Consider the following 27,615-nt stretch of genomic DNA (forward strand, 5'->3'; position numbering starts at 1 on the left):
TGGTTACATAGAATTAAAGGAAATTTAAACATAAAAAGTCAGTTCGAATCAAAAAAATTGAAATGCTTTGTTTAGAAAATGTCAAACAAAACATTTTTGATTTTTCAGATTTTTTAGGGGGTTTTCCCTCAATTGAAACAATTCAGTGAGATTGATATAAATTTGTGAAATATTTTGGTGTCACCAAATTTTATTTTTTTGCCAAAAAGTTTTAGTAGAAAAATTTTGCCCAGCTGTAATTGTGAGTAACCCTGTGACCTGTACAGACTTTGACTTACCTGACTGTTACAATGTGGCGCTGCACTGGTCGTGACTGCTGCTGGTCATGTGACCACTGTTTCCATTGACTTTCAGAGGTCTCGTGGTGGGCAGCTGGTAAAGAATCCCCACTGGAATGGTGGGAGCACAAAGTGGCCCTCTCTCCATGCCCTGGCAGTGGGGGCAAGGCATAGCTGTCTCTAGGTTCTTGCTGGTTGCAATGGTAATATAGGTGATGTTGATGTAAGTCCTGGGAGCTGGATGGCACCTGACCATTGGACTGAACAGACATTGATCCAAGCATGCGGTTGGAGGAAGGCAGATGACCTCTCACCAAGCTGGGAGATGCAGTGATAGGGCACCGATGGACTGGACAGACTCTTTCCCAGGGAGCTCCACCATGGCTTGGTTCAGTCTTCCTGATCTCTGGCACATTAAGACAGGTTTGGCAAGATTCTGGGTTTACTTTCTCTCTGTGATAAAACATGGAACAATTGTATCATGTACTAGAGTGTCTGAAAGGCCCTGTATGGGATTACATCTCCCAGTCTAAAGGATTTGATAGATTAATAGATTTTAAAGTCAGAAGGGACCATTATGATCATTCAAGGCCAAATCCTGGATAACATAGGCCATAGAACTGCACCCAGTAAGGCCTGCATCAAGCCTATATTTTGTGGTTGAGCTAGGGAGTCTACATTTTTTTCAGAAAGACATAGGAGATGGAAAGACTTCATGTGATGGAGACTCCACCACATCCCCAGGTAATTTGTGTAGTATATGGCAATTGGGTAGTAGTCCTTCTAATAGTTTGTGAGCCTGGTAGGGATGCTTATTGTGTTTTGTGTTTTAGAAACCTGGCAGAGTAGCATTGTGAATATGTAACTAAGTTTTCCATGTTGTGTCATAGTTATTTGGACCCCACAGTTCCTTTTTGGTTTCTTCAAGATCTTATTGTTGTGTAAAGGGCAAAAGAGACAACAATTAATGACAAGGATGGGATCATAATCCAGGAATACAGTGAAACAGAGAGTAACCAAGTGGATTAATGAAACTGAAACTAAAGGAAGCTAACCTACCACCACTGCGAGTATGAGTGAACTATTCATTTAGAAAGGGAAAAGGGGTTAAAATGTCTGCAAGTTTGGGAAAAACACAACACATGTCTAAAAATGCTCCTTTGCACCCTTGGGTGTGGCCAAACCCTGTGGCAGTAAATCTACATAGACTATGCTATCCCATTTATGGGACATATCTTTTTGATTGCACTAGATGACCACTCTAAATGGCCTGAAATATGCTATATGAATTCAACTAAATCACTACAGATGGTAGAAGTGTTAAGACTCTTGTTTCCAAAGTCAGGAGTACCTAAAGAGACTGTCAGCAACAAAAGAATTCAAATCACAATTGTGGAGGTTCAGTTGTTTGTCAGAAAGAATGGTATAAAACATGTCACATCAGCTCCTTACCATCTTGCCACAAATGGATTAGTGGGAAGACTTATCCAGACATTCAAGCAAGTGATTTGTGCTATGACTCCAGATAAAGGTACTTTGCAACATAAGAGTATGGATTTTCTATTGGCCTAAAGGAATGCTTGTGATTGTTTAATAATTTGTTCCAGTATCTTTCTGTATATTGAAGTTAGACTGACTGGTCTTTAATTCTCCAGGGTCCTCTTTGTTCCCCTTTTTAAAGACAGGTACTATGTTTTCCCGTTCTCCAGTCCTCTAGAACCTCTCCTGTCCTCCATGAATTTTCAAAAATAATGCTTCCACTAATTCCTTAAGTACCTTACGATGAATTTTGTCAGGCACTGCTGACTTGAATACAGCTAACTTATCTAAATATTCTTTAACTTGTTCTTTCCCTATTTTGGCTTGCATTTCTTCTCCCTTGTTTTTAATATTAATTGTGTTAAGAATCTGGTCACAATTAACTTTTTTAGTGGAGACTGAAGCAAAATATGCATTAAACACTTCAGTCTTCTTGATGTCATCCGTTACTAGCTCTTATTCCCTGCTAAATAGTGGCGCTCCTAATGTATTTATAGCACCTCCTTATTGCCTATTATGTCTCACAAAGCAACTTATTTTGTGCCTTAACCTTTCTGATTTTGTTCCTACATGCTTGTGCTATTATTTTGTATTCATCCTTAGCAATTTGTCCATGTTTCCATACTTTGTATGATTCGCTTTTTGAATTTTGGGACATTAAAGAGCTACTGATGGAGCCATATTGCCCTCTTTTTAGTCATCCTATCTTTCCTTCACATTGGGATAGTTTGCTGTTGTGTCTATAATATTCTCTCTTTCAGAAACTGCCAGCTGTCTGGAGCTCCTTTTTCCTTAGACTTTCTTCCGATGGGACCATAGCTACCTGTTCTCTGAGCTTGTAAAAGTCTGCTTTTTTGAAGTCCATTGTCCTTATTCTGCTGCTCTTACTTCTTCCTTTCCATACAGTCATGAAATCTATCACCTCACAATCACTATCAACTGCTTTCTACCTTAAGATTGGCAACTAATTCCTTGCTAGTATTCAGAATCAAGTCTGAAATAGCTGCCTCCACCTTCTGAAACAAGAAGTTGTCCTTAATACATTTTGGTGATCTAACGCCTATAAGATATTTGGATTTTTCAAAAAATTATATATCCAGTGAAAATACAATTTTTCTTCCTTTAAAGAGCTGGTGCTAGATAGTGGAGTGGGACAAGAAACTGTTAATTGATTTTTCATATCTAGAGTGGCTTAATATCTACTCTGCCATGTCTGTCTGTATTACTGGAGAAGAAAAACATTGTCATGCACAACACTGTGAAGCCAACTGGGGAAATGAGGGAAACAAGCTGTGAAAAATTCCTCCTGACATGCTCAAAAAAGCAGTCAGCTACAAAAATGACTGATCATAAAAGTGGACAGATAACCCTTTAATTTATTATTGCATCCAACTGTTGCTTAAATACATGAATATTCTTGACTCTAACACTCCTAGTGGAAGTCTATTCCCCCTGTTCACCACTCTGCCTGTAAAATAATGCCATTTTAAATTCTTCCTCCAGATGTTCCCTCTAGCTGATACACTTGACCCTGGCCTGTCCAAGAACTTCATAGTTTATAATAAATTGAGCTAGTTTAAATCTTTCACTTAAGTCACCTGTTAATCATCACTCATGACTAAATAATTCCAGTTCTGTCAATCATTTATCATATGTAAGCACCTAATTTCCATTCATCATCTTAGCTGCCCTATGCTGTACTCTCTCCAACTAATTATAGTGTGATCTTGGTTATCCAAAGGTCTTACAGGAGACCTGAAGCTTTTGGATAATTGTGGGTTGGTAATCACCTGTGTAAGCTTTGAAGATTTCAAAGTCTGCAGAGCCTACAATCCCAATTAGCTGTCAATCTGGCAGCCTCAACATTTTATATGCTGCAGTCCTTGTCTGAGTTGTAGACTGGCTCATGTTTGTCTGCCTGTACCAGGTCATAACATTATTATTTTGTGGCATAGACAGGACCCTCTAATCATATTAGAGAAGAGCGGATGAAGGAGTTTGTAGTGGTTGTTTATTGTGGCGGGGAAGGGGAGGACTGGCTAGATCAATGCATTTATGAATCATCTGCACACATGCTTTAATGATACTGGAACTGAACAAGAAGCTAACACCACTGAAAGAAGAACATCTTCTGGAAGATAATTTCCAATCAGGGTGATGTGATATATTCAACAATTTTGGGGGGGGAGTGAGCATAAATGTTCTCTCAGGCACAGAAAAGTAGCAGCCTACAGTGGTGACCTCATAGCCTCATTTTGCCAAACCTAGCTGGAAGCTACCCAAGAGATAAAGAGAGCCGAGGGAGGCAGAGAGCAAGGACCAGACTGAAATTAACTGCTCCTGTTATCTATCATTGTTGGTTGTGTTCTTTACAATGTTTGCCTCCCTGAGAAGCTGGCTCAGAGCTCCAGAGCTGGCAGCTAGGCTTACCATGCATCCAGTTTTCGACCAGAATGCCCAGTCAAAAAGGGACCCTGGCGGCTCTGGTCAGCACCATTGACCAGGCCGCTAAAAGTCCGGTCGGCGGCGCAGTTGGGCTAAGTCAGACTCCTTGCCTGCCTGGCTCTGTGTGGCTCTCAAAAGCGACGACATGTCCCTCTGGCCCCTACGTGCACAGGCGGCCAAGCAGCTCTGAGTGGTGCCCTTGACCGTAGGTGCTGAACTTGCAGCTCCCATTGACCAGGAACTGCTGAGGGACCACAGGGACATGCCAACCACTTCCAGGAGCCACCTGAGGTATGCACCACACAGAGCCTGAACCCCTCAACTCTTTCCGCACTCCAACCCCTGCCCCAACCCCGAGCCCCTTCCTCTGCATTCCAAACCCCTTGGCCCCAGCCCAGAGCCCCCTCCTGCAATCCAATCCCCTCAATTCTGGCCCCACCCTGGAGCCCTCACCCTCAGCCAGAGCGCTCACCTCCTCCTGCACTCCAACCCTCTGCCACAGCCTGGAGCCCCCTCCCACAATTCGAACCCCTCATTTCTGGTCCCAGCCAGAGCCCTCACCCCCTCCTGTGCCCTAACCCCCTACCCTAGCCCAGTGAAAATGAGCAACTGAGAGAGAGTGGGAGATAGCGAGTGACAGAGGGAGAGGAGATGGAGTGTGTGGGAGGCTAGGCCTCAGAGAAGAGGTGGGGCAGGAGTGGGGCCTTGGGAAGTGGCAGGGCAGAGTGTGGGGCAAGGATGTTCAGTTTTTGGCAATCAGAAAGTTGGCAACCCTACTGGCAGCTCAGAGCTCCGGGTCCTCCCACTGCCCACGGCAACTCAGAACTCTGGGTTCCACCCACCAGCCACGGTGGCTCAGAGCTGTGGGGGCACCTGCCACCCATGGCAGCTCGAAGCTCCAGGGCCCCTGACGGCTGACAGCTCCAGTTCCACTGCCCTGGGGCTGAAGTGGAAAATGTCATGGAGGTCTCTGGAAGTCACGGAATCCATGATCTCTGTGATATAATCTTACCCTTATTTATGGCACAACTGCTGGATTGGATTAAATGACCATCCTCCGGGAAGGAGTAACCTTATGAAAATTTGGTCTCCACTGGAAGTTTCCTCCTTCACTAAGATGTTCAGACAATTTTAAAATCAAATTTATGAAACTGTACTAGTCACCTTGTTACATTGCTTTTCTGAGATGATACCACAGCACAGACAACAAAATTTTGCACCACCTGAGGAATCAGAAACAGCAAAAGAACAAAGACTGTATCTTCCTCTTCCTCTGTGAAAATGTGCAGGAAGGCTTAAACAATTAATGACTCATAACTAGACTCCTTTCTACTACTTTACCCCATCTGGAAGGCAGAGCAACAATGATGCAGACCAAGCAGAGGGTGTGGTTTATGCAAGGAGCAAGGGCCATAGATCCATGAGACATGGGATTAGCAGAGACCAAGCCCACAAATCTTGGCCCATGTATGCACCTAGAGTCTGGATCTGTGCCATGCTGTCAAGCTTCAGCACCGGCTATACATGTGGTTGTGGCTCAGGCACTGTGTGGACATTGACTGGCCCCCAACCTCCCAGGCACACCGTGTAAAAGTTGTAGAGGAAGAGTTAGTGCTGCAAACAAGCTGTGTAAATTGGCTGGTTCCCAATTCCTTCCCATTGGCTGACTACATCCAGTCACATGGAACTGAGCTCAGGCACTGTGGCAGAAGCAGCTTCATATGGCAGAAAAACGGTATCACATAGCTACCATCCCCCTCTGTGCAGTAACTCCATTTCTCCAGTAGTTCTGTAATTTTGCTTCTCTCTGAGCCATGCAGTGGGAGAGAGCATGTGGCTCAAACTGAGAAAGGAAGGGGGAACAAATCCAGCATTTTTAAGGAGAGCTATAATGTGAGTCTATGAGAACCATTCTGAAAACTATATGGGCTTCACTACCTCCTTGAGCTGCTGCATTTTCCCCACATTGTATTTCTTATTTTGCTACTATCTCGATGTAATATTCCTCTGAAGATGTTATATGAATCAGTAACTTAGCCATCACTCACTGTTTTCCCAAATAATTTAAATGTCTTTGTTTATTATGTACTAATAATTTATATCATGGTACGCCTTGAGGTTGAAGCCTGATTGTTCTAGACCAGGGGTAGGCAACCTATTGCACGGGTGCCGAAGGCAGCACGCGAGCTGACTTTCAGTGGCGCTCATGCTGCCCAGGTCCTGGCCACTGGTCCGGGGGGGCTCTGCATTTTAATTTAATTTTAAATGAAGCTTTTTAAACATTTTAAAAGCCTTATTTACTTTACATACAACAATAGTTTAATTATATATTATAGACTTGTAGAAAGAGACCTTCTAAAAATGTTAAAATGTATGACTGGCACGTGAAACCTTAAATTAGAGTGAATAAATGAAGATTCGGCACACCACTTCTGAAAGGTTGCTGACCCCTGTTCTAGACCCTGTACAAACAGATCCTAAATGACAATCCCTGCCTCAAAGAATTTACAGCCTAAAAGACAAGATGTACTAGGTGAATGAAAGAAAAAAGCAGGTGTGGTACAAGGAGAGAGGGGAGGTAACAAATATAACAGACTAGCTCTGTGGACAATTCTAGCCAATCAGTAGCAGTAATCACCATTCACATACGCTTAAAAATGGAAGAATTACCGTCCCAAGACAAAAAAAGCTAGAGTCAATCTGTATCTTTTTTCCCCTCAAAAGATCCTCACTCATATCGAGGACTAAATCCTGCAAAAATTCATTTAAAAAAATCATTTTTTGTTGCAGTGGGTTTTTCCTCACCTAAAATATGGATTCTACCAATTTTCTTCAAAATAATAATAATAATTAATAAAAAATCATCCTGGGCTAAGACCTAATATTGTGGGCCAAGTTTCTGTCTAGACTTGCTATAATTTTTACTGAGACTTAAAAATAGGAGTTTTTAGAAGGGGCATTATAATAGAATTTAAAGAGAGGTTTATAATAGACATACTGACAGACTCTTTTCTCAAGCACTAGGAATATGACACCAGCAACATGGAAATGTGACACGATACTTGAGAGGGAATGAGTTCTCTCATTTAACTTTTTTAAGGTAATAAAAGGACCATATTTTAGACACTGGGAGCTCACAGCTGCAAGCATTCAGAGACAAGGCAGAGATAACAGAAAAGCAGCACAATGCTATCAGAATATATCAAGCACTCAAGCTAAAACTGTCATCTAATGTTCTGCATAACAAGCAAGTAAAAATAGTTACAGGATACAAAATTAAATAAAATAAAGCAAAACAGGAAGACGAGACAAGACTATCATAAATATGACAGGATCAAATATTGTTCAACAATTATGGTTTGTTCATATGTTGCTAGCATGTTTAAGAATGTTTATTTTTTTAATCTTAGTATTGCACCTTATTAAATGAGGGCCTGCCTTTAATGGCCTTTAGATAAGGCTCTTAGACCTGGTCTACACTAAATAGGTAAGTCAATGTAGGCTGTCTTGAGTTGACCTAGCTGTGGAAATGTCTTCACTTAAATTTGGCTCCCACCGAAGTAAGTGCCTCTCTACACCAATCTAGAACCCATTTCCCCGAGTGGCATAGAGCCACTGTCAATGTAATTACATTGACGCAGTGTCAGTGTAGACACAGTGTTGCTTACATTGACTGTTACTGGCTTTCAGGAGCCATCCCACAATGCCCCACACTGACAATACAATCAATACAAGCGTTCCTGGTGAGGATGTGCACCGCCAGCACAAGGAGTCAAGTGTGTGCACACACAAGTGATTTAATAACTGTGGTGGCTGCATGCCAACATAAGTTAGGTCAACATAATTTTGTAGTGTAGACATGGCCTTAGTTATTAGTGGAATCTGATAACATCATGGTAAAGATAAGTATAATAGCCCAAAGTCATCACTAGTGAGATGTCATTGCCTTCTGTAGCATCACACCAGGATGAATTTGACCCAATTTATGTATGTCACATGGTTGGGATAATCCAAGAAGAAACAATCTGGAGCCCATTTCTACTCCCATTTAAGTCAATAAGACTTTGGGATTGTGTCAGTCCTGGCTCTTGGGATGGCATCTTTGATAATGTGTACATACAATATTATTAAGGCTTCTGATTTTAGGGTTTAGCCAATAAACAAGTGAAAGAAAGAAAGAAAGAAAGAAAGAAAGAAAGAAAGAAAGAAAGATGGATCAGGGATTATCCAATAAACACCAGAAAAACACTGGAAATAGTTACTGGTATCTAAGGGCTTATCTACACAGAGTAGTTATGCGGGCTAGAGAGGTGTGATTTTGAAAGCACATGAATGTGTTGTTAATTGATTAGTCTGTGTAGACCCTGCTGGTGCACATTAAAAATCTCCTAATGAGCTTTAATATGGTAATTGCTAGGGTACATACGAAAGATTACCCAATACAGTATATACAAAGAGAAAGCCCCCCAAACCCTTACTGAAAATACTCCCTCCCCCAAATTAACAATCCCCAAAAAACATAAATCCTCCATATCATGCACATTTATGGTGCCAATCCTGCATGGCTCTGAGGATCTCTTGTGAGACATTGAGCATCCTTTATTCTCACTGACTTCATTCACAGCAATATTAGGCCCAATTCCTCCTTCCTCTTATGCACAGAAAATGGACCAAATTCACCCCAAGAATAACACTGAAGTCAACAGAAGTAGAGGGTGAGCAGCACCTTTCTGGACTGGGCCTTGAAAGAGAAGATCTAAGAATTTTGTTATTTATTTAACTGATTAAAAATTTGTATAACAGAACAATTTTAGAGGGGAGCCCAATTACTTTCACTCTTTCCATTGGCCAATGTTTTGTATACTCAATATCTTATATACTGAAAAAAAATCTGCAAGTTTTTTCACTACACCAACAGAATTTACCCTTGAGGAGACCTGCAATCTTTTTAATGGGACTCTTGAGTATGTTAAATCAATATGAAGAATGAATGAGATGACAAAAGGCTGCCTCTCACATTTGTACTTTCCACTGACAAGAAAAGTTTAGCTTTACCATTCCTATCCTTTGATGCTACTAAACATAATACTGAATTTACTACCAAATAGCTATTGATGCAATTGTATTTAAACAAACATATATAAATATATGCGCACATAATAAACAAGACTTGATATCCAGAGCTGGATGCTATTCACCCAAGAAGGTGAATACTTAAGGAATTAGCTGAAGAAATCTCAGAGTCACTGGCAATAATATTTATAAACTCATGGAAAACAGGAGATGTCCTGGAAGACTAGAGAAGAGCTAACATAGTGTCCATCTTTAAATAGTGGGGGAAGGAGGAACTGGAGAACTATACACCAGTCAGCCTGACTTTAATACCTGAGAAAGTAATGTATAAAACATTCAATTTGCAAATACCTGGAGGATGAGGGGATAATCACTAGGAGCCAGCATGGATTTATCAAGGACACGTCAAGACATACCAGTTTCATTTCCTTCTTTCACAGAGTAACTGGTTTAGTGGACAAAGGGAATACATTGGACATAATATTCCTGGACTTCAGCAAGACTTTTGACACAGTCCCGCATGACATTCTGATAAGTAAGCTGGAGAAATGTGGGCTTGGTCAAACTACCATTAAGTGGATACATAATTGGTTTAACAACCAACAACAAACAAAGAGTAACTATTAATGGAATGATGCCAGATCAGAGGGAAGTCTCAAGTGGGGCTCCACAGGGGCCTGTTCTGGGTCTGGTGTTGTTTAACATCATTATTAATGACACGGACGTAGGAATAGAGAGCACACTGATCAAATTTGCAGATGACACAAAGCAAGGGAGGGTTGCCAACACTTTGGAGGATAGAGCTACAATTCAGAGGGATCTTGATAAATTGGAGAACTGAGCTATTATCAATAAAATGAAATTCAACAAAGACAACTGTAAGATGCTACACTTGAAGAAAAAACAAATGCATAATTACAAAATAAGGGATAACTGGCTTGGTAGCAGCACGGCAGAGAAGGATCTGGGAGTTGTGGTGGATCACAACCTCAACATAAGTCAGCAATGCATGCAAGTCATGGGAGGTGATAGTACCTCTCTACTCGGTGCTGGTAAGGCCTCAGCTGGAGTACTATGTCCAATTTCATCACCAATGTATAGAAAGAATGTAGAGAAGCTGGAAAGGATCCAGAAGTGAGTGATGATCAAAGGGATGGAATGCAAGCCATATGAGCAAAGGCTGAAGGAACTGGGTGTGTTTAGTTTAGAAAAGAGGAGATTAAGGGGAGACAATCTTCAAATACTTGAAAGGCTGCCATAAAAATGTTCTCTCTTGCCACAGAGGGCAGGACAAGAGGCAATGGGTTCAAACTACAGCATAGCAGATTTAGATTGAATCTCGGAAAAAACTTCCTAACTGTAAGAACAGTAGGACAATGGAACAGACTGCCTAGGGAGGTTGTGGAAGCTCCTTCACTGGAGGTTTTCAAAAGGAGGCTGGATAGTCATCTGTCTTGTATGGTTTAGACACAACACATCTGCATCTTGGCAGGGGGTTAGACTAGATGACCCTTGTGGTCCCTTCTAACCCTATGATTCTACAATTTCAAAGTATAATTTGCCCTATGTACACTAGAGTTTAAAATGGGTTAGTTACAATGTTAACTAATACACTTAAAAAACAAACACCCCAAACAACGCCTTTATATTCTAGTCTAGAAAAGGCCTAAGGAAACTTATTCTTTTGAGGCATCAATAGCTATCTGATGGTAAATTCAATTGAATGTTCACTAAGCTCAGTGGGAATGTGAAGCTAAATGTTTAGTTTACACACACACACACACACACACACACACAAACACACACACACACACACACACACACAGAGATCTGTATAGAAATCCACATACAAATCTCTAACTAAACTAAACTAACTATATATATAATGTGTGGGAGGAGCTCCTGTCTAATTGTACATTATTACAATACATTCTATTGTAACTGAGGATGAGACTATAAACCATAAGATAAAGCTCAAAGTGGAATCTGACCTGCCAGCCATCTTTACTCACACATGTAATTGTAACTCACATATGTAGACCTATTGATTTCAGTGGTGCTGCTCACCTGAAGTAAGCAAATGTTGTAGGATTTGACCAGTCATTTCTATGTCACCAGATTCCCAAGATTTAAAACAAAAATTTGTTGTGAAATGGTTAAAGGAAGGGTTTTTTTTTAGCATAGTACGTGAGTATTTTATTAACCAAAACACACAGACTTCTTGCCTGAGAATTTCAAAAGGAGATCTGACTGCCCACTTTCCTTGGGCAGGTTGGAATAATCTCAGCACTAATGTAAAGTTTATTATTTGTATTAAGCAAAAGTGAAAATTGTTGCCTTTATGACTATATTTAGTTTAGTTTGATCTGCTATGTTCTGATCAACTAGAAAATCTAGGTAATTTGGAAGACCTATGCCTCCTCAATAACAAATGAAAATCTGTTTAAATATTTAAGGTTTCCTTTGCTCTATAATAAAATGACTATTGGGCTTCATAGGAAAATTACTGTAATGGTGCATATATGCATAGTAACTGATTTTGTAAGCTATGCATTGGAACATATAGCATAAAGGACATGACCAAGGCTGCAGAGTTTTGTTTAGACTGTGATGAAAGTATTTGGGGGCAAGGAATGTGCCCTCTTTTGTGTTTGTGCAGCACCTAGCACATTATGGATGCTAAGAGAAGCATATAATAAATACTAAGAATAACTTTAACAATATCATATTTTGTTACAGAATTTATAATTCATAAGCTAAATCACATACTCAGACAAATGCAGATCAGAATGATATATGGGACTCACAGTTTTGCAAGCAAAATCATTTGGAAACAGAGCAATCAGAATGGTGTATGCAAATAGCATTTGACAGCTATCTGATTAGCTCTCTGTCACTCTGGTATAGATTTATCTCCATATCTACCCCCACAAAGGTTTGTAGTGTGTGTATGTCTCCTTATTTAAAGGCAGAAGCAGTCTAATTAAAAAGATAGGTATTCCCCGTGCTTTCAGGTCTCACATCCTAATGCCATATCACTGTCTTCCGATGACTATCTTTCAGCCTCCTTACTTTGATAATATCTGTTATTCCGTTGTGCCCTGCAGGAAAAAATACCATTCACAGATCTGTAGCAGTTATTAATAGCTTCTCTCTTGCTTGTTATAAACGTGGCGGTTACTGAGGATAGGTCATCCCCAGAATCATACGGAGGGCGGCTGCCCTTCTGTAGGACACCATCCACAGCCCACTTCAATAGCCCTGCTCATTGTTACATTGGAAGTGGAAATAAGTGCAAAATCTGCATATATTTCGCTTGTTTGTGCAATCATGAGGCAGGTAAATTAGGTATTCTATTCTGTTTGAGAAAATCCTGGCTGACGCGACAGGCAGCTCTCTTCAGGGATCTAGGGCAGCGTGTGCCGTTTTAATTCGAGGATAAACGCCAAACCAATCTGGAGACGGATGTGCAGAGGGGCTAGTCTGATAGCACCAGTGAAACCTGCTCAGGCGTTAGACCCATCCTCACTGAACTGGAAAGCCCTGTGTCTAGTCGCGAGTCTCTTCTTCAGGTGATATTGGATGATCAAAGCCAATCGCCGCTGGAGCCTGGCGGGTACCGTAGCCACCAGCTGCTGCTGCGACTCGCCCCGTGCTGCCCCTTAGGGAGGCGGGGAGGGGACAGGAGGCGGCGAGCTGGGGGCGTGACGGCTGGCGGCCCTGTGGGGAGCTCACTCACTCACCCCCGATTGCCTGGGCTCAGAGGGGCAGACGCCAGCCCCGGCCCCGCGCTGCGGGGATGGCAGGGGGAGCACAGCCGCGGGGGGCAGGCGGGGCCGGCCTCAAGGGAAGCGGGGCAGCTGGCGGGAGGCAGCGGGTCCCCGGAAAGGCTGGGGAAGGAGCCTCTGGAGGCAGCGACGCGGGGCTGGGGGAGGGCGCCGGGGCAGAGGGAGGGGACCCGCGGGCGGTGGGGAGGCCCAGGTGGCTTTGCAGGGACGCGCTACGGGTCATACCTGGGCGAGCAGGTGCCCTGCTCCCGGCGCCCCCCCTCCACCTTGGCGGCTGCCGGCTGCTCCTGCGGGGCCGGCGCTCCCTCCATGGCCCCGCGGCGGGTCGGCCTGGCTCGCTGCAGGCTCCGGCCGCGGGGGAAGGAGCTGTCCGCCGCTCGCGGGTGCTGAACGCCCGGGCGCCCGACCCCCTCCCCACGGGCACAGCGCCTGCGCAAGCGTAGAGGGTGCGGGCCGGGAGGGGGAGGGGGGGTCGAACAGGGCGCGTGGCCCAATAGCAGGGCTAGGCTGAGAGCGGGGCGTGGCTAGGACCAGTCGGGGGCGGAGCGCGGAGGAGGCGGGGCTGGGAGCCCGCAGCAGCAGCAGCTGGCGCTGGCCCCAGGAGAAGGGGGCTCGGGCATGGGAGGCAAGTTTGTAGAAATTTTGGTGGTGCCCAGAACCCGCCCACCAACTCCGCCCCCTCAAACTCTGCCTCCACCTGCCTAAGGCTCTTGGCGGGGTTTCAGGGGGGAGGTCTGAGGTGCAGGTCCTGGGCTGGGGATTAGGGTGCAGGAGGGGTGCAGGCTTTGGGAAGGCGTTTGGGTGGTGGGTGCAGCCTCTGGAGTGGGGCAGGGGGTGGGTGTGCAGGAGGGGGTGAGGGGTGCAGGCTTTGGGAGGGAGTTTGGGTGCAGGCTCTGGGCTGGTGGTGGGGGTGTAGGAAGGGGTGAGAGGTGCAGGCTTTGGGAGGGAGTTTGGGTGCAGGCTCTGGGCTGGTGGTGGGGGTGTAGGAAGGGGTGAGGGGTGCAGGCTTTGGGAGGGAGTTTGGGTGCTGGTGCAGGCTCTGGGCTGGGGCAGGGGGTGGGTGTTCAGGAGGGGGTGAGGGGTGCAGGCTTTGGGATGGAGTTTGGGTGCAGGCTCAGCTGGGGATGTGGGTGTAGGAAGGGGGAGGTGCAGGGCCGGTGCAACCATTTAGGCTAACTAGGCGGTTGCCTAGGGCGCCGAGATTTGGGGGCACCAAAAAGCGCCCCCAAATTTTTTTAAATGGTTGACCGGCCGCTGCTGCTGGGACAGAGAGGGAGTCGCAGCAGCCGGCAGCCCAGGGTGTCCCCCTGGTCAGGGCGCCTCTGCGGCAGCCCGCAGTCCAGGGTGTCCCCCGGGTCAGTGCGCCGCCGCGGCAGCCGGCAGCCCAGGGGGTCCCCCGGGTCAGGGCGCTGCCATGGCAGCCGGCAGCCTAGGGGGTCCCCCAGGTCAGCAGCCGCCGTGGCAACCGGCAGCCCAGGGGATCCCCTGGCTCAGGGAAACCCCGGGCTGCCGGCTGCCACAGAGGCGCACTGACCCTGGGTCAGCGTGCACCGCCGCGGCAGCCAGCATCCCGGGGGTCCCCCGGGTCAGCGCGCCGCCGCGGCAGCCAGCAGTCCAGGGGGTCCCCCTGGTCAGGGTGCCACCGCGGCAGCCGGCAGCCCAGGGAGTCCCCTGGGTCAGGGCGCCGCTGCGACTACCCAGAGGTTCAGGCTGCCAGCGGCGCCCTGACCCAGGGGAATCCCTGGGCTGCTAGCAGAGGCTCAGAAATCAAAATCCCTCTCCCTCCCAGAGCAGGGGCTCCAGCCTATGCAATTTTTCTCATTGGGGGGGAGGGGGTCGGCGGCTGGGCAGAGCTGCGCAGCTCTGCTTAGCGCACGTGGTAGGAGCCCTGCGACAGCGCGACACAAGGGCTTCTGGAGGAAAGCGGGGGCTGCCCACTGGCTCAGCCTCCACATCAGCCCCAGCGAGGGGCAGGAGAAGAAAAGAGCCTTAGCGGTGGTCTGGTGGAGTGGAGGAAGAAAGAAGACCCTGACGCTCATGTGCTGGGCAAGGTAAGCAAGTGCTTCCCCACAGCTCTGCCTCAGGCGCCTGTGCTCCTGCCCCTTTGGTCCTTGGCTGGTCCCTGCTCCTGCTCCCCTTGTATGTGGGCGGCTCGAGAGAACAGCAGCCTGCAGAGCTGAGCTGCCCCAGTGCCCCCAGGCACCCCCCTTGACCCCATCCCCCCCACAGCCCTGACCCCCAGCTCCGAGTCCAGCCCCTCTGAGCTGGACACCACCCTGACCTCATCTCCCCACATCCCTGAGCCCAGCCCCTGTGAGCTGGGCACCCCTGAACCCAGACCCCAGCTCCCCACCCAGCCCTGGGCAACAACAGCACCACCCCCAGGCAGCAACAGCCCATTGATACCAACCATCACAATCACCCATCATCTGCCCATTATGTAATTGCAAATGTATACAGACCATTACAGCTTTTAATGTTTTTAAATAATGTATTTAGTGTATTTTCAAATTATTACAAGTTAATTTTTGAATGTATTTCACTAGTTATTTTTTACATTTCCTAATACATGTTACTATAGTATTGCAAATGTTTTATGGAAGGGGCCCCCAATTTTGCTTTGCCCAAGGCCCCCTGAATCCTCTGGGCAGCCCTGTCTGAGTTTTAAGCCCTGCTGCTGTGTTTTGCCTGCAACAGGCAGGCCTAAGGCTGTGAGTGACCCCCATAGCAGCTGCCTGAAGAAGTGCTTGGGGGAATCATGCAGAAGGAGCGTGATATTTATTTGAGTTCTCTCCTCATGGAGGCTGTGCTCCACTTGGTGCAGGACAGCAGTCTCAGCAGGACTCTAGGCCCAGCACCTTGCCTCAGTTTGTGGATTTGTACTGCACCCATCACCGGGCTCAGTCTGGCACTGTTACCCCTCACCAGTGCCCAAGAAGCAGTCAAAAAAGTTGGATGGACTGGTTAGGTTAGTTGTCATGCTGTTGCTTGGCCAGTGTAGAGACCACTGAATGCATAATATTCCTCTGTGATGTTCTGTCTTGAGCATAATTGGCATGTTATGAGGTAGTGCCTGTGAGGGACAGGTGTCTGTTTATGTCATCCAGCCATCATGTCTTAGGTCTTCTGGGGGGGTGGGAGCTTTTCCATCCTGCTTTCATTGGATCAAAGTCAAAGATTATTTTCACAGGGAAGTTAGTAGGCATTTAGAGCAGATGAACATACCACCACAGAGAGCACTTGGCAACCATTTGAGTGTGTGTGACCTATTTAGTTAGAAAACGGAATTTTTCATTCAAATTGAGTTTGTACCATTTGATGTTTTTAATCATTTGGAGGGGCATGGCTAGTTAGGCAGAATGGGTTCCGCAGCACGCCCAGTCAGATTTTGATATGAAGGAAGGACGTATACGTGACTAAAAAAGGTGTATTTCTGATTACAATCAACATTACTTAATTTTAAGGGAAAGTCATCTTGATCTCTTAATCAATATTTACGTCAAACAGTTGATGAAATTCAAATAGTTAATTATAGTAAGTGACATGCATTCTCTATCCTTTACTTTTAACAGTGAACAAGAAAAAGGACTGATAGGAATAAAATTTCATTTTTTTTCGTTTACAGTTGATGCAGCCTCATGGCAGATAAAAAAAAAGGTCTGGGGCACAATTTCATGACCGTGTATTGTGTATAATGTATGTGATTTTTTTGGCGGGGGGGGGAGCGCAAGATGGAAGTTTCGCCTAGGGCGCAAAATATCCTTGCACCGGCCCTGGGGAGGTGGTGCACGCTGGGGCAGAGGATCAGGCTGCAGGGGAATGAGGATTGGGGCTGAGGATGAGGGATTCATGATGCGTGGGGGCTCAGAGCTGGGGCAGAGGCTCAGGGTGCAGGGGAATGAGGGCTGGGGCTGAGGATGAGGGTTTCATGCTGCGGTGGGGGCTCAGGGCTGGAGCAGAGGATTAGGGTGCAGGGGGATGAGGGCTCTGACTGGGGATGACGATTAGGGTGCAGGGGGATGAGGGCTTTGGCTGGGGCAGAGGATTAGGGTGCAGAGGGATGAGGGCTCTGGCTGGGGATGAGGATTAGGGTGCAGAGGGATGAGGGCTCTGGCTGGGGATGACAATTAGGGTGCAGGGGGAGGAGGGCTCTGACTGGGGATGAGGGCTCTGGCTGGGGATGAGGATTAGGGTGCAGGGGGATGAGGGCTCTGGCTGGGGCAGAGGATCAGGGTGCAGAGGGATAAGGGCTCTGGCTGGGGATGAGGGGTTTGGGGCATTGGAGAGGCTCAAGGCTAGGGCAGAAGGGCAGGGTAATGGCAGCCTGCCTTGCCATTAGCGGATGGCAGGCGCTAGGACCCTGGGGCAGCAGACAGCAGTTCAGCTGGGAGCCGTTCTCTTCGTGCAGGGACGTGGCGGAGGGGGGGATGCAGGGGGAGGGGTGGAAGGCGGAGGCCGGGACCCGCTCCAGGCAGGGACACGGTGGGGCGGGGTGGTGGGGGGGACCCGCGGGGGCCGGGGCCGGGACCTGATCCAGGCAGGGCCGGGGGAGAGACCCAGCTCCAAATATTGCTGGAGCAGGGCCCCCAGCCCTGAATATTCCTGGAGCCCGGGCACCTTGAGCCCATATAACCTGCCGCCTATGGGCTCGGGTACTGGGAAGCCACCAGCAGCTGGGACCAGGTGTCCTGGCAGCACAGGGGCAGGAGAGCAAGCCCCAGCATGGAGACCTTCCCTTGACCCAGCTGGTAAGCGGGCCTGCTCCAGGGATGGACACCCCCTGCCCCCGCCCTCCCCCACCCCAATAGCTTGGCCTTCCCCAGAGCAGTGTTGCCCCAGCCGCACACACTTTAGCACAAATGGAGCAACTCTACTTCCTCTCGTCTGAATGCAGCTGGGATGAGGCCCTCTTCTAGCAGTTGAGCAGTTTCTTCTCCCTTGGTGTTCACTACTCAGCTGCTAGAGGAGGGTGTCATCCTCCCTGATTGAACTAACCTCATCTATAGACTGAGTCTTACCTGCATATTTATACCTGCCTCTGGAAACTTCCACTACATGCATCTGGCAAAGTGGGTATTTACCCAGTAAATACGTCTGTTAGTCTATAAGGTGCCACAGGACTCTTTGTTGCTTTTCACAGATCCAGACTAACACGGCTATACCTCTGATACTTGTATTACAAAGAATATGAACAACCGGACTGTTTCCCTTTCCCCAAAAATGTATCACTAAGTATGTTTATTTATGGGTAGAAAAGACTCAATAACATTTGTGTTGCATGGTGTCAGACAGGTGCCACTGACCACAGTTTGGGCTGAGAATAGGAAAACTTCACTGGATAACTGTAGAAGATTAATTTGCAGCAGCTCATTCCAGAACTTTATTCTTGGTAATGGCCATGACCCTGCTTGTGATTTTCACCATTGCAGTGACCTTGACCTTTTTCATGACAGTGAACACAGTCATGACTATGGCATCCTCATGGCTTTACTTGCTGTGAAAAAGCCAAAGCAAAAAGGATGAGTATTACTGTGCTGAGTATCCTGGCAACTCCCACTAATCCACTAGCTGCTTAGAATAAGCCCTTCCTGCTTTATTGCTCTAGATTTTTTAGAAGGTGTAAAAAGCGTACATCTTTCCTTGATAGGCGATGAAGTGCTTTTATAATCCAGCGGAAGAGGAGTCCCAAGAATAGGGTATGGAGACTATCAATGTCTCTAATAAAATATTGCCTGACCAGGTTGAGATGTACTGGCTGCACAGTGAGGAAGGAGTCCCCTTTACTGAATATCAGCTATGAATCCTATGAAGTGGGTTTTAGCTCACAAAAGTTTATGCTTAAATAAATATGTTAGTCTCTAAGGTGCCACGAGTACTCCTTGTTCTTTTTGCACATACAGACTAACATGGCTACCACTGTGAAAGCTATGAAAATGTTTCTCTGCTACAATTAAGCAAAGGGCTTGCTCATTAGAATCGAATAAATTGCAGTTATTAGATCTAGAATAGCTTATGTTGCCTGCCTAGAAAAAAATAAAACTTTATGTCTACTGAATAGATTGGACAGGATTTATTTGATGGTAGAGTCTCCACTTACCATATCCTTTCCCTTTTTCCTGCCTCGTGCTACTATAAAATAAAACAAGCAATAGAATATTAAAGAAAGATTTAGAGATGGACTTTTCAGACCCTATTATAAATATACTGCTACTTTTATAGCTAGCAATTTCATATAGGCTATAATCTATTACTGTGGCTTTATTTCTATGAGTTGGGTTAGTGCTATTGTAACTAGAAAAGCTTAATCTACTCCTTGTTCTATGCTCTTGATTTCTGCAATGTTGCTTGGGCAATACGGTCTCATATGTAGTACCAATTTGAGAAGAAGTAAGGTCTTGTGGTTAAGGCAGTGGATTGGACTTCAGATGATCTTGGCTCAATTCTCAGCTATGCCACAAGCCGTCCGTCACTTAGGGTATGTCTATACTGCAAAGTTGTCGACAAAACTTTTGTCTTTGTAGATAAATCTCTGTATTAAGCATCTTTGCATAACTGTGTATCATTTCATATGACTTTGTATTATGCCTCTTCATATAACCTCTATTTTCATACAACTTTGTATCAAGTCTGTTGATATAGGAACTTTGTATCAATTCCTTATATAGAAACTTTGTATTGAGCGTTGGTATAATGTTATAGCCCCTAAGGATAGTTACGGTAGAAGAAAAAATTCTTTTCACTAGGAGTAGAATAATATCTCCCCCCTTTTAATCAATTGCCCTGTTGAATGAATGAGGTGTGAATGAGTAAGGCATGGAAGGCAAACAGCTCCAGGCAGCTGCAACAGTTGGAGAGGGGATGGAAGCCAGACCCAAGAACAATAAAACTTGTCAAATGCAACAAAGAGTCCACTTGTCAAGTGGACTTATTAAAGAAGATCAGACATATTGAAGGCCTTGGGAGCAAGCACCTTCTCTTGAAAACACCCTCTTTGAAAATAAATGTGGCAGCATTAAGACAACACCCAGAAGGAAGCACCACCAATGACCAGCTGACACAGACACAGATTTTGCATCTGGTAGAGATTTGCATGAAAGGGCAGCTGCTATAAGTGTGAGATGTCTTGCAGAGGATCTTGGGTCTTGTCTTGTCAACACTGGAGCATCGATCTGGATCGACAAAAGCCTGGCTCCACCCCTGGCCCATCTAACTCATCTGGCCAGTGAAGTTAAGGAGAGCAACTAGTTGGTAACAACAAGAAGACGGAGTGTGCTTGTGTGTCTATGTGAGTGCATGAGTGTAATATATATCACATACATATGATACAGTGTTGATTGATACATGTATTACCAATAAATGTGGCACTTTGCCTTATCCCCCCTGAAAAGATCCTGTGCAGTACTTTAAGTACAACATCTTTCACAGGTACTTAAAAAAGCCCCCCGTGAAAGAAAAAAGTTTTGCCGATGCAAGTGGCAGTGTGAATGCGGCTTTGTCAGCAGGAGCACTCTCCTGCCGACAGATGCCGCTTACAGGGCTGGAAATATTTTGCCGGCAAAAGTGCCGACAAAGAGCGTTTACACACACTGACTTAGCGACAAGGCTGTGTTAACACAGCCTTGTCACTAAAAGCTGCGTGGTGTAGACAAGCCCATAGTTTGTGCCTCTGTTCCCCCTCTGTATTAGATGACACGTTGGAGGGAGACAAAGGGGGGCACCAACTAAAGGTGTTTAAAAACTAAAAAATGAGACACACCCCAACATGACCTGCACATTAAGGACAGCTACATTATTTAGTTGCATCTGTCCCATTGATGACTGGAGATAATTTTTAAGTCTTCTGAAGCTGTTAAATGAGTTCAGGATGATACAGGCACAGTGAGAAGGATTCATAGGGTATGTCTACACTGGAAATTTCAAAACGCTGCTGCGGGAATGCTCCCGTGGCAGCGCTTTGAAGTGTGGGTGTGGTCTTGCACGAACGCTGGGAGAGAGCTCTCTCAGCACTCCTGGTAATCCACCTCCATGATGGGATTAGCTCCGAGTGCTGGAGCACTCAGAGCCTGTCTACACTAGTGCTTTAAAGCGCCCAGACTTGCTGCGCTCAATGGGGTGACCCCTGGAGACGGCAAGTTAGAGCACTATAAAATGTAAGTGTAGACAAGCCCTTTTACATTTATAGTACTCTGGAAAGAGTGCTTCTAGAGTACTACAAATAACTCCAAGATCTTTCTGGATGGGTAACAGCTAATTTAGGAACCATCATTTTGTATGTATTGTTGGGATTATATTTTGCAGCCTGTTTTCGATTTAATTATCTTGAGTAATTTTGTGTCATCTGCAAACTTTGCTGTCTCACTGTTTACCCCTTTTTGCAGATCATTTATGAATATGTTGAACAGTACTGATCCCAGACCAGTACAGACCCCTAGGGGCATCTCTATTTACTTCTCTCCATTCTGAAAATGGATCTACCCTTTGTTTCCTGTCTTATAACTGGAGTGCCTGGGAATGCTTTCAGGATCATCTAATGATCTTTAATTTAATGACAAGCCTTTTGTTATCTTAATCACCCTGCCTCTGTTTATAAACAAACTCCCTGCCCCAAGGGTGGACGTCGTTAGCAGTAGCTGGGCCCTTGCCCCCACCCAGGCGATTGGAGAGGGGCATGTGACCCTTGCCCCCCCCCACATCTCCCCCTTCCTCCCACCCTTTGACAGTCTTGTCTATTTAGACTGTAAGCTCTTTGGCCTGGGGTGTTCTCCTATAATGTGTTTGTACATGGCCTAACACAGTGGGGCTCTGATCTCCGTTGGGGCATATAGGTATTACCATATATATCAAAGTCCCTTTTACAGAAGTTATAACACACCCAGTGTTGGAACAGTTGTGTGTGAAGTCACTCGTCCTTCCTTTGCTCTTTGCCATTGAGGTAGTTGGCGTGCGCCATGGGATCACAGCCAAACCACACATCCAAGGTTTGTCACTAAATTAGACAGGTCCAGCTGTTCTCTGTTGTCCTTCTGACCTGAACGAAGGTATTAAGCACTGGGGGTGGAAAGAGAGAGGAAGAATAAAAGTGAAGGGAAAGATATCTCATTTCTCTATTTTAGCTAAGGAAAGAGATGAGAGACAAATGGAGAAGTGAAAAGGGCAAAAGAGAGTAAGGAACAGACAGTAAGGGAAAAATACAGATGAGAAAGGAGAGAAGAGAAATAAAAGGGGTGTATGGGATGAAGAGGGGATAAGGGAGATGAAAGAGGCTTTAAATATACTCATGGGTGGTGGGTGGAGCCCTCTTCTTGGGAGGCTAGCCCCCAGATCCACCCCTTCTGCCCATGCCCTCCCCATGGCTGGATCCCCGAGACCCCTTGGGCCCCCTTCCCCTTTGGCCATAGCCACAAGCTGCACCAGTCCCCTATCCCACCCCCGCCCAGAAGAGGCCCTGGCTGGCTGAAGCATTGAAGCCACCCACCCCCCACCTGCCTAAAGGAGCAACTGCAGCTCGGAGCATCCCCTCACACTGAGAGGAGCCCCGGCTGGGCTTGCCAAAGCCCCGAGCCTCTCTCCCCCGCCTTCCCCCCACCCCAAGGACCTCTGGCTGGGCTGGCCAAAGCCCCGAGCCAAGCCAAGCTCCCCCCCGCCTGGAGGAGCCCTGGCCAAGCTGGCCGAAGCCACACCATGCCTCCTCTGCCCGGACCCAACCTGCCACCACCCAGGGGAAAAATGTCTGTAGAAGATGTTTTTGATATGCCCCATGCAGGTTCCAGGGCAGCTGAGAAGGCAGTATGTGCCTCCTGGGGCATAATGAGCAAAAACTTTGCCTCCAACCAAGGGTCTGGTGGCAGCGGCTGGAGGAGTCAGACTGCACAATACTTCCCCCTTCTCCTTTGGATCCACATGGCCTAGCTGGCAGTTGAGGCAGGACATAGGGAATGCTGGGTGAATTGCATTACAAAGCCCAGTGATTAGGAATGTGTTTATTTACTGCCAAACAATGAGTTCTCTTACCTGTGGCATTTTGGCTGTGAAAAAGAGAAAAATAACCTTGCATTTGAGCTTTGAAACAGTATTTGATGTGGACATATAATATTCTTTCCATGTCTTTCCATACTTACCTATCTCCCCTCTCACCTCCACTACCACCACCAGCACATGCAGGTGCCTTCACAAAGAAGAAGAAGAAGAAAAAAAGCTGTAAGATTCCTGGTTAGAAAGTTCTGAAGCATCAAGGACTCTATTCTGCTCCTACTGAAGTGAGTTTCAAAGTTTCCATTGTCCTCAATGGTACAGGATCACCCTCCAAATGTTTGCTGATCCCTAGGATCTAATATTAGGAGATTCTCTAGGGAGGTACAAGGAAAACTGTTTTCCTTTTTTTGTTTGCAGTGTGGTAGCCATGTTGGTCCTAGGATATTAGTGAGACAAGGTAGATGAGGTAATATCTTTTATTGGACCAACTTCTGTTGGTGGCCTGAAGAAGAGCTTTAGCTTGAAAGCTTGTCTCTTTCACCAACAGAAGTTGGTCCAATAAAAGATTATCTCATCCATCTTGCCTCTGTAGTGTTTTCCTTGGCATCTGTATGGTGGATCAGGTCGAGTGATGGAAAGCTCTTCTCATGTTTTCTTAACTTATCTAGTTCACTTCAATGCAGCTCTGCACTTTTCAATGAGTCATCTCAGAACATCCCATCTTAGTTTGGCTACATTCAGCAGTTTATTTTAGTTCACTTCAAATCCACTAATCCCAATCCAAGATAGCTCAGTTCATAATGTCCTGGCTCAGATTAGCACAACTCAGGAAAGTATATTCCAGTTAAAATTGGCTGAGCAAAACACATCCAACACCAGAGCAGGATACATACTCCAGCCTGGCTCAAAACTCAGACTGGTTCAGTTTAACACTTTCCTAATTCATCTCTGTAGCTCTGCACATACCGTTTTGGATCATATATTATCAGTTCTTCTGTAATCTATATTTAATCTGGCTCATGATTTCTCAGCTCAATTCTCTTTTTTTGGTTTTGGGTTAAGAAAAGATAGACACATTTTCTGCTTGGTTTATGGGGATTTGGCTGGGTGACTCCTGGGAGTTACCTAATTAAATTGCTGCACTTTGCACTGAAAACTTATCCTTAAGCGTTGGGCACTGAAAAGAAAATCTAAACAGAGCCAGAAAATAAATCTGGGCCTTGGACAAAACCTAGCAACATTAAAAAACAAAACCAACTCCCTATCCCCCCCCCCTCCCCGCCAACAGTGCACATACTGTAGCAAATGATATATGGCCAGACAGGCACATACACACAGAGACACACCAATTTGGATAAATACCCACTAAGCTGTATACGAGTATAGAGTCACATATTTTAAAGCCAGAAGGAACCATTATGATAATCTCATGTGACCCCCTGCATAACACTGACCATTGTATTTCACCAGTAATTTCATCAGGTCCAATAACTGGCACTGATAGACAAATGTACACAGAGAAGTTCCTATCCTAATACAGAGGCAGACTGGAGTACAAATCCCCAAGCACAGGCATGCATGAGATGCAAAGACAGACAAAACCAGGCTGACACACAAAATAAAAACAGAGCTATCTATGCAGACACACAAAGCTCAGTGCCAGCTTCCAGGATGGAGCCAGTGACTAGAGAAAGGCAAAAATCTTTAGCACTAAACTTTTTTTTGGTATCACTGAAATGTTTCAAGTTTCAGAGGGGTAGCTGTGTTAGTCTGTATCAGTAAAAACAACAAGGAGTACTTGTGGCATCTTAGAGACTAACAAATGTATTTGGGCATAAGCTTTCAAATTCATGTCAGTTTTGTCAAATTGTTTCAGACAAAAAGATTCTGAAAAAAAGTCAGTGTTTCATTTTGACATATTCAAAATGAAATGTTTCAATTTTTTGGTTCCAAACAACTTTTACTGAAAAATTTCCTTTAATAAAAAGCAATCAAAATATTTTCAAAATGCTTGAAATCAAAAATATTTTGCTTCAGGTTGAACAAATCATTTTGGTTTTAACTTTTTGATTTGCCAACGACTATGTAAAAATTGTTGAGGGGTTGATCCAAAATCAAATTTAATTTTGGATTTTTCAGAATTGCCAAACAACCAAAAAAAATCCATTATTTGCCAAGCTCTACCAGTGGCACAGTCATGTATCCTTTGCCTTAATAAACTCTTTATTGCTCCAGCCCACTCAGACCAGGTCTGTACTAGAAAATATTACTGATACAGTAATGTTGGCTAGGAGTGTGATTTTTTTAAATGACATATTTATACCAGCAAAAGCCGTAGTGCAGATGCAGTTATACTGGCATACAAGTGCCTTTGCTGGTATAGCTTATTTTTGCTTAAGGGATTGGTATAAACTACACTCATAAAAACACTTCTTTGCTAGTATAAGCTGCAGCTACACGTGGAGGGTTTGATGGTGTAGCTCTACCAGCTTAACTAAACTGGCAACCTTTCCTAATGTAGATCTGAAGTGACACTATTCATATCTGGCTACCTGACCCTGAGGAACAGTCCCTGCATGGCTGCGGATGTGTGAGCTCATTACATAAACTACGCTTCACTTCCTCTGCGCCAGGCTTATTTTACAGCAGCAACACAGTCAGTACCATTCACCCTTTGCAACTTCAGAGGTGTCGAATATACACATGGCAATGCATTGCAGTCACAGTTTGAATGCCAGGAGCTGAATCAACTCATTCTCGCTAAGAGCCACCTTCATAAAGGTGGACACATGCCAAACATTTCAGCTGGGTGTCTGAAGTGCCTAGATCTTATTTAATCTCCTAAATAGAAGTGTTCCGTTTTTCAAGGTGCAGAGTATTTTCAGCTCTCATTTATAGGTGCACAGAGTATTCAATTACTTGGGTCTGCACAGATGCATATTCTTATCAGAAGCTCACCTTGTCTACTTATAGCATGATTTAAAGCAAAGCAATATTGCTGTTTTTCAGATTTGTTTTTCTTGTTTGTAGCAGTATGTGCTGTATTGATAATTCACTCAGCAATATAAACAGAGAAACATTCAGATATCTTGGTATTTTTTCTTAGATTTCTATGTTATAAATACACACATATGCACACACACAGTGATTTACACACAGCTGATTACTTACATCTTGCCCTCTGCTTGTTCAGGTATTTATGTATGTACTTACATACATTTATATACATGCACAGTTCTGCATAGCCCACCACACCCATTAAAGGTATGTCTGCAAAAGGTGAGCTTACCAGAGGAAGATATTGATGAAAGGTGGAAGGACACACAGGTGCATTACTATGATTTAGGAGAGAGAAAGCAGATTTCTAGAACCAAAGGGGTGCTGTAAAACAGAAGGAACATAGAGTTAGAGCACGCCACCAGGAAAACTGGACAGTTCTCCATTACTTTCCAGAAGGTGACTGGCGGAAGCAGCCAGCAGTCAGCGGCAAGCTGGCACGGCAGTGAGTAACAGTGGCTAGCGGGGTGGCCAGCGAGAGCAAGTGCTCAGATGCTGGAGCAAGCCAGGAGCCTTCTTCCCTGGGTGGAAGGAGAACTCACACAGATGCACCTCTGAACCTGGGCCTTCACTGACCAAGGACAATCATTGTGAGTGGGGTATGGTGAAGGAGCAGAGGGGGGCACAGAAAAAGAATTTTTGGTTGTAGAGCTCAAGATCATGAGGCAGAAAACTCTGCCCCATGCACTCTGGGGTGGGTGTCCTACTCACAGTTTTATGTTTATGAATCCTGCTTGTGGCATTTTCCCTAATTAATGTCAGCTGACTTTTCTCCTTTCATTAAAAGTTTCTTTTCTACACTCAGACTCTGTACTGTACTCTCAGAGGCACCTGGGGTGGTGTGTAATTTTCCCAGGTTACTGGGTGGGGGCTCAAGCCAGTTCTGTGTTGTATCATTGAAAAGGAAGCCCTAGATATTGAACCCGGCCCCGGCTGCTGCCAGCTCCACCTGGCGGAAGGGTTACAGTTATAGCTGTTAAGGTCTCAACAAATACATGGGTCTTTGAAACCCTTAACTAACATTTCCAGTTGTAGCTTGTCTAGTGTTTTTACATAGGCTGTAAATATTATAGATTCATAGTCAAGGTATTATCATTCTGGAAAGGAATCTCAGTTGTACTCAAAATGTAAGTTCTGTATGACTATTTCAATGTAAAAAAGACCTTTCTTTATAAATATACAAACACCTCCTCCTTTTATTATGTCTCTGTCAGATCTGATTACATTGTATTCTGGAAATAAGTCCTCACAAACCATGTTTCTTATGCCCATATCACATCAGGTTTGTTTTCCATTTCAAAAACAGTTTTCTTTAATTCCTGGCCATGTGTTATCAAACTATGTGCACATTCCAGCAAAAAAAATTGTTCAAACCACGTTGTTTAAACTACATATTACCTTCCTTTAAAAGTGCGTGAATGTGGTCTATTGAGAGATTGCCTATATGCAAATGCTTTTCGGCC

The 27,615-nt window shown here is 45.2% G+C and overlaps 2 protein-coding genes across 3 annotated transcripts in view; one reads left to right on the forward strand and one right to left on the reverse strand.

Annotated features, from left to right (window-relative positions):
- The window catches only part of DISP2 (dispatched RND transporter family member 2), a 34,490-nt gene extending 21,073 nt beyond the window's left edge, over positions 1-13,417 (reverse strand). For both annotated transcript variants that reach the window (XM_050954797.1, XM_050954796.1), the window contains exons 1-2: positions 13,349-13,417; positions 279-731 (exon numbers count right to left, since the gene is read on the reverse strand). In XM_050954797.1, the coding sequence (XP_050810754.1) occupies positions 279-562 (284 nt within the window). In that variant the 5' untranslated portion in view covers positions 563-731; positions 13,349-13,417. The remainder of the gene's footprint in view (positions 1-278; positions 732-13,348) is intronic.
- A 1,624-nt stretch (positions 13,418-15,041) lies between these two features.
- Positions 15,042-27,615, forward strand: part of CCDC9B (coiled-coil domain containing 9B) — a 159,322-nt gene continuing 146,748 nt past the window's right edge. The window contains exon 1 of the mRNA XM_050954829.1: positions 15,042-15,174. The gene's annotated coding sequence lies outside the window, so the exon portion shown is untranslated. The remainder of the gene's footprint in view (positions 15,175-27,615) is intronic.

Source organism: Gopherus flavomarginatus, chromosome 5, assembly GCF_025201925.1.
Source record: "Gopherus flavomarginatus isolate rGopFla2 chromosome 5, rGopFla2.mat.asm, whole genome shotgun sequence".
Lineage (NCBI taxonomy): Eukaryota > Metazoa > Chordata > Testudines > Testudinidae > Gopherus > Gopherus flavomarginatus.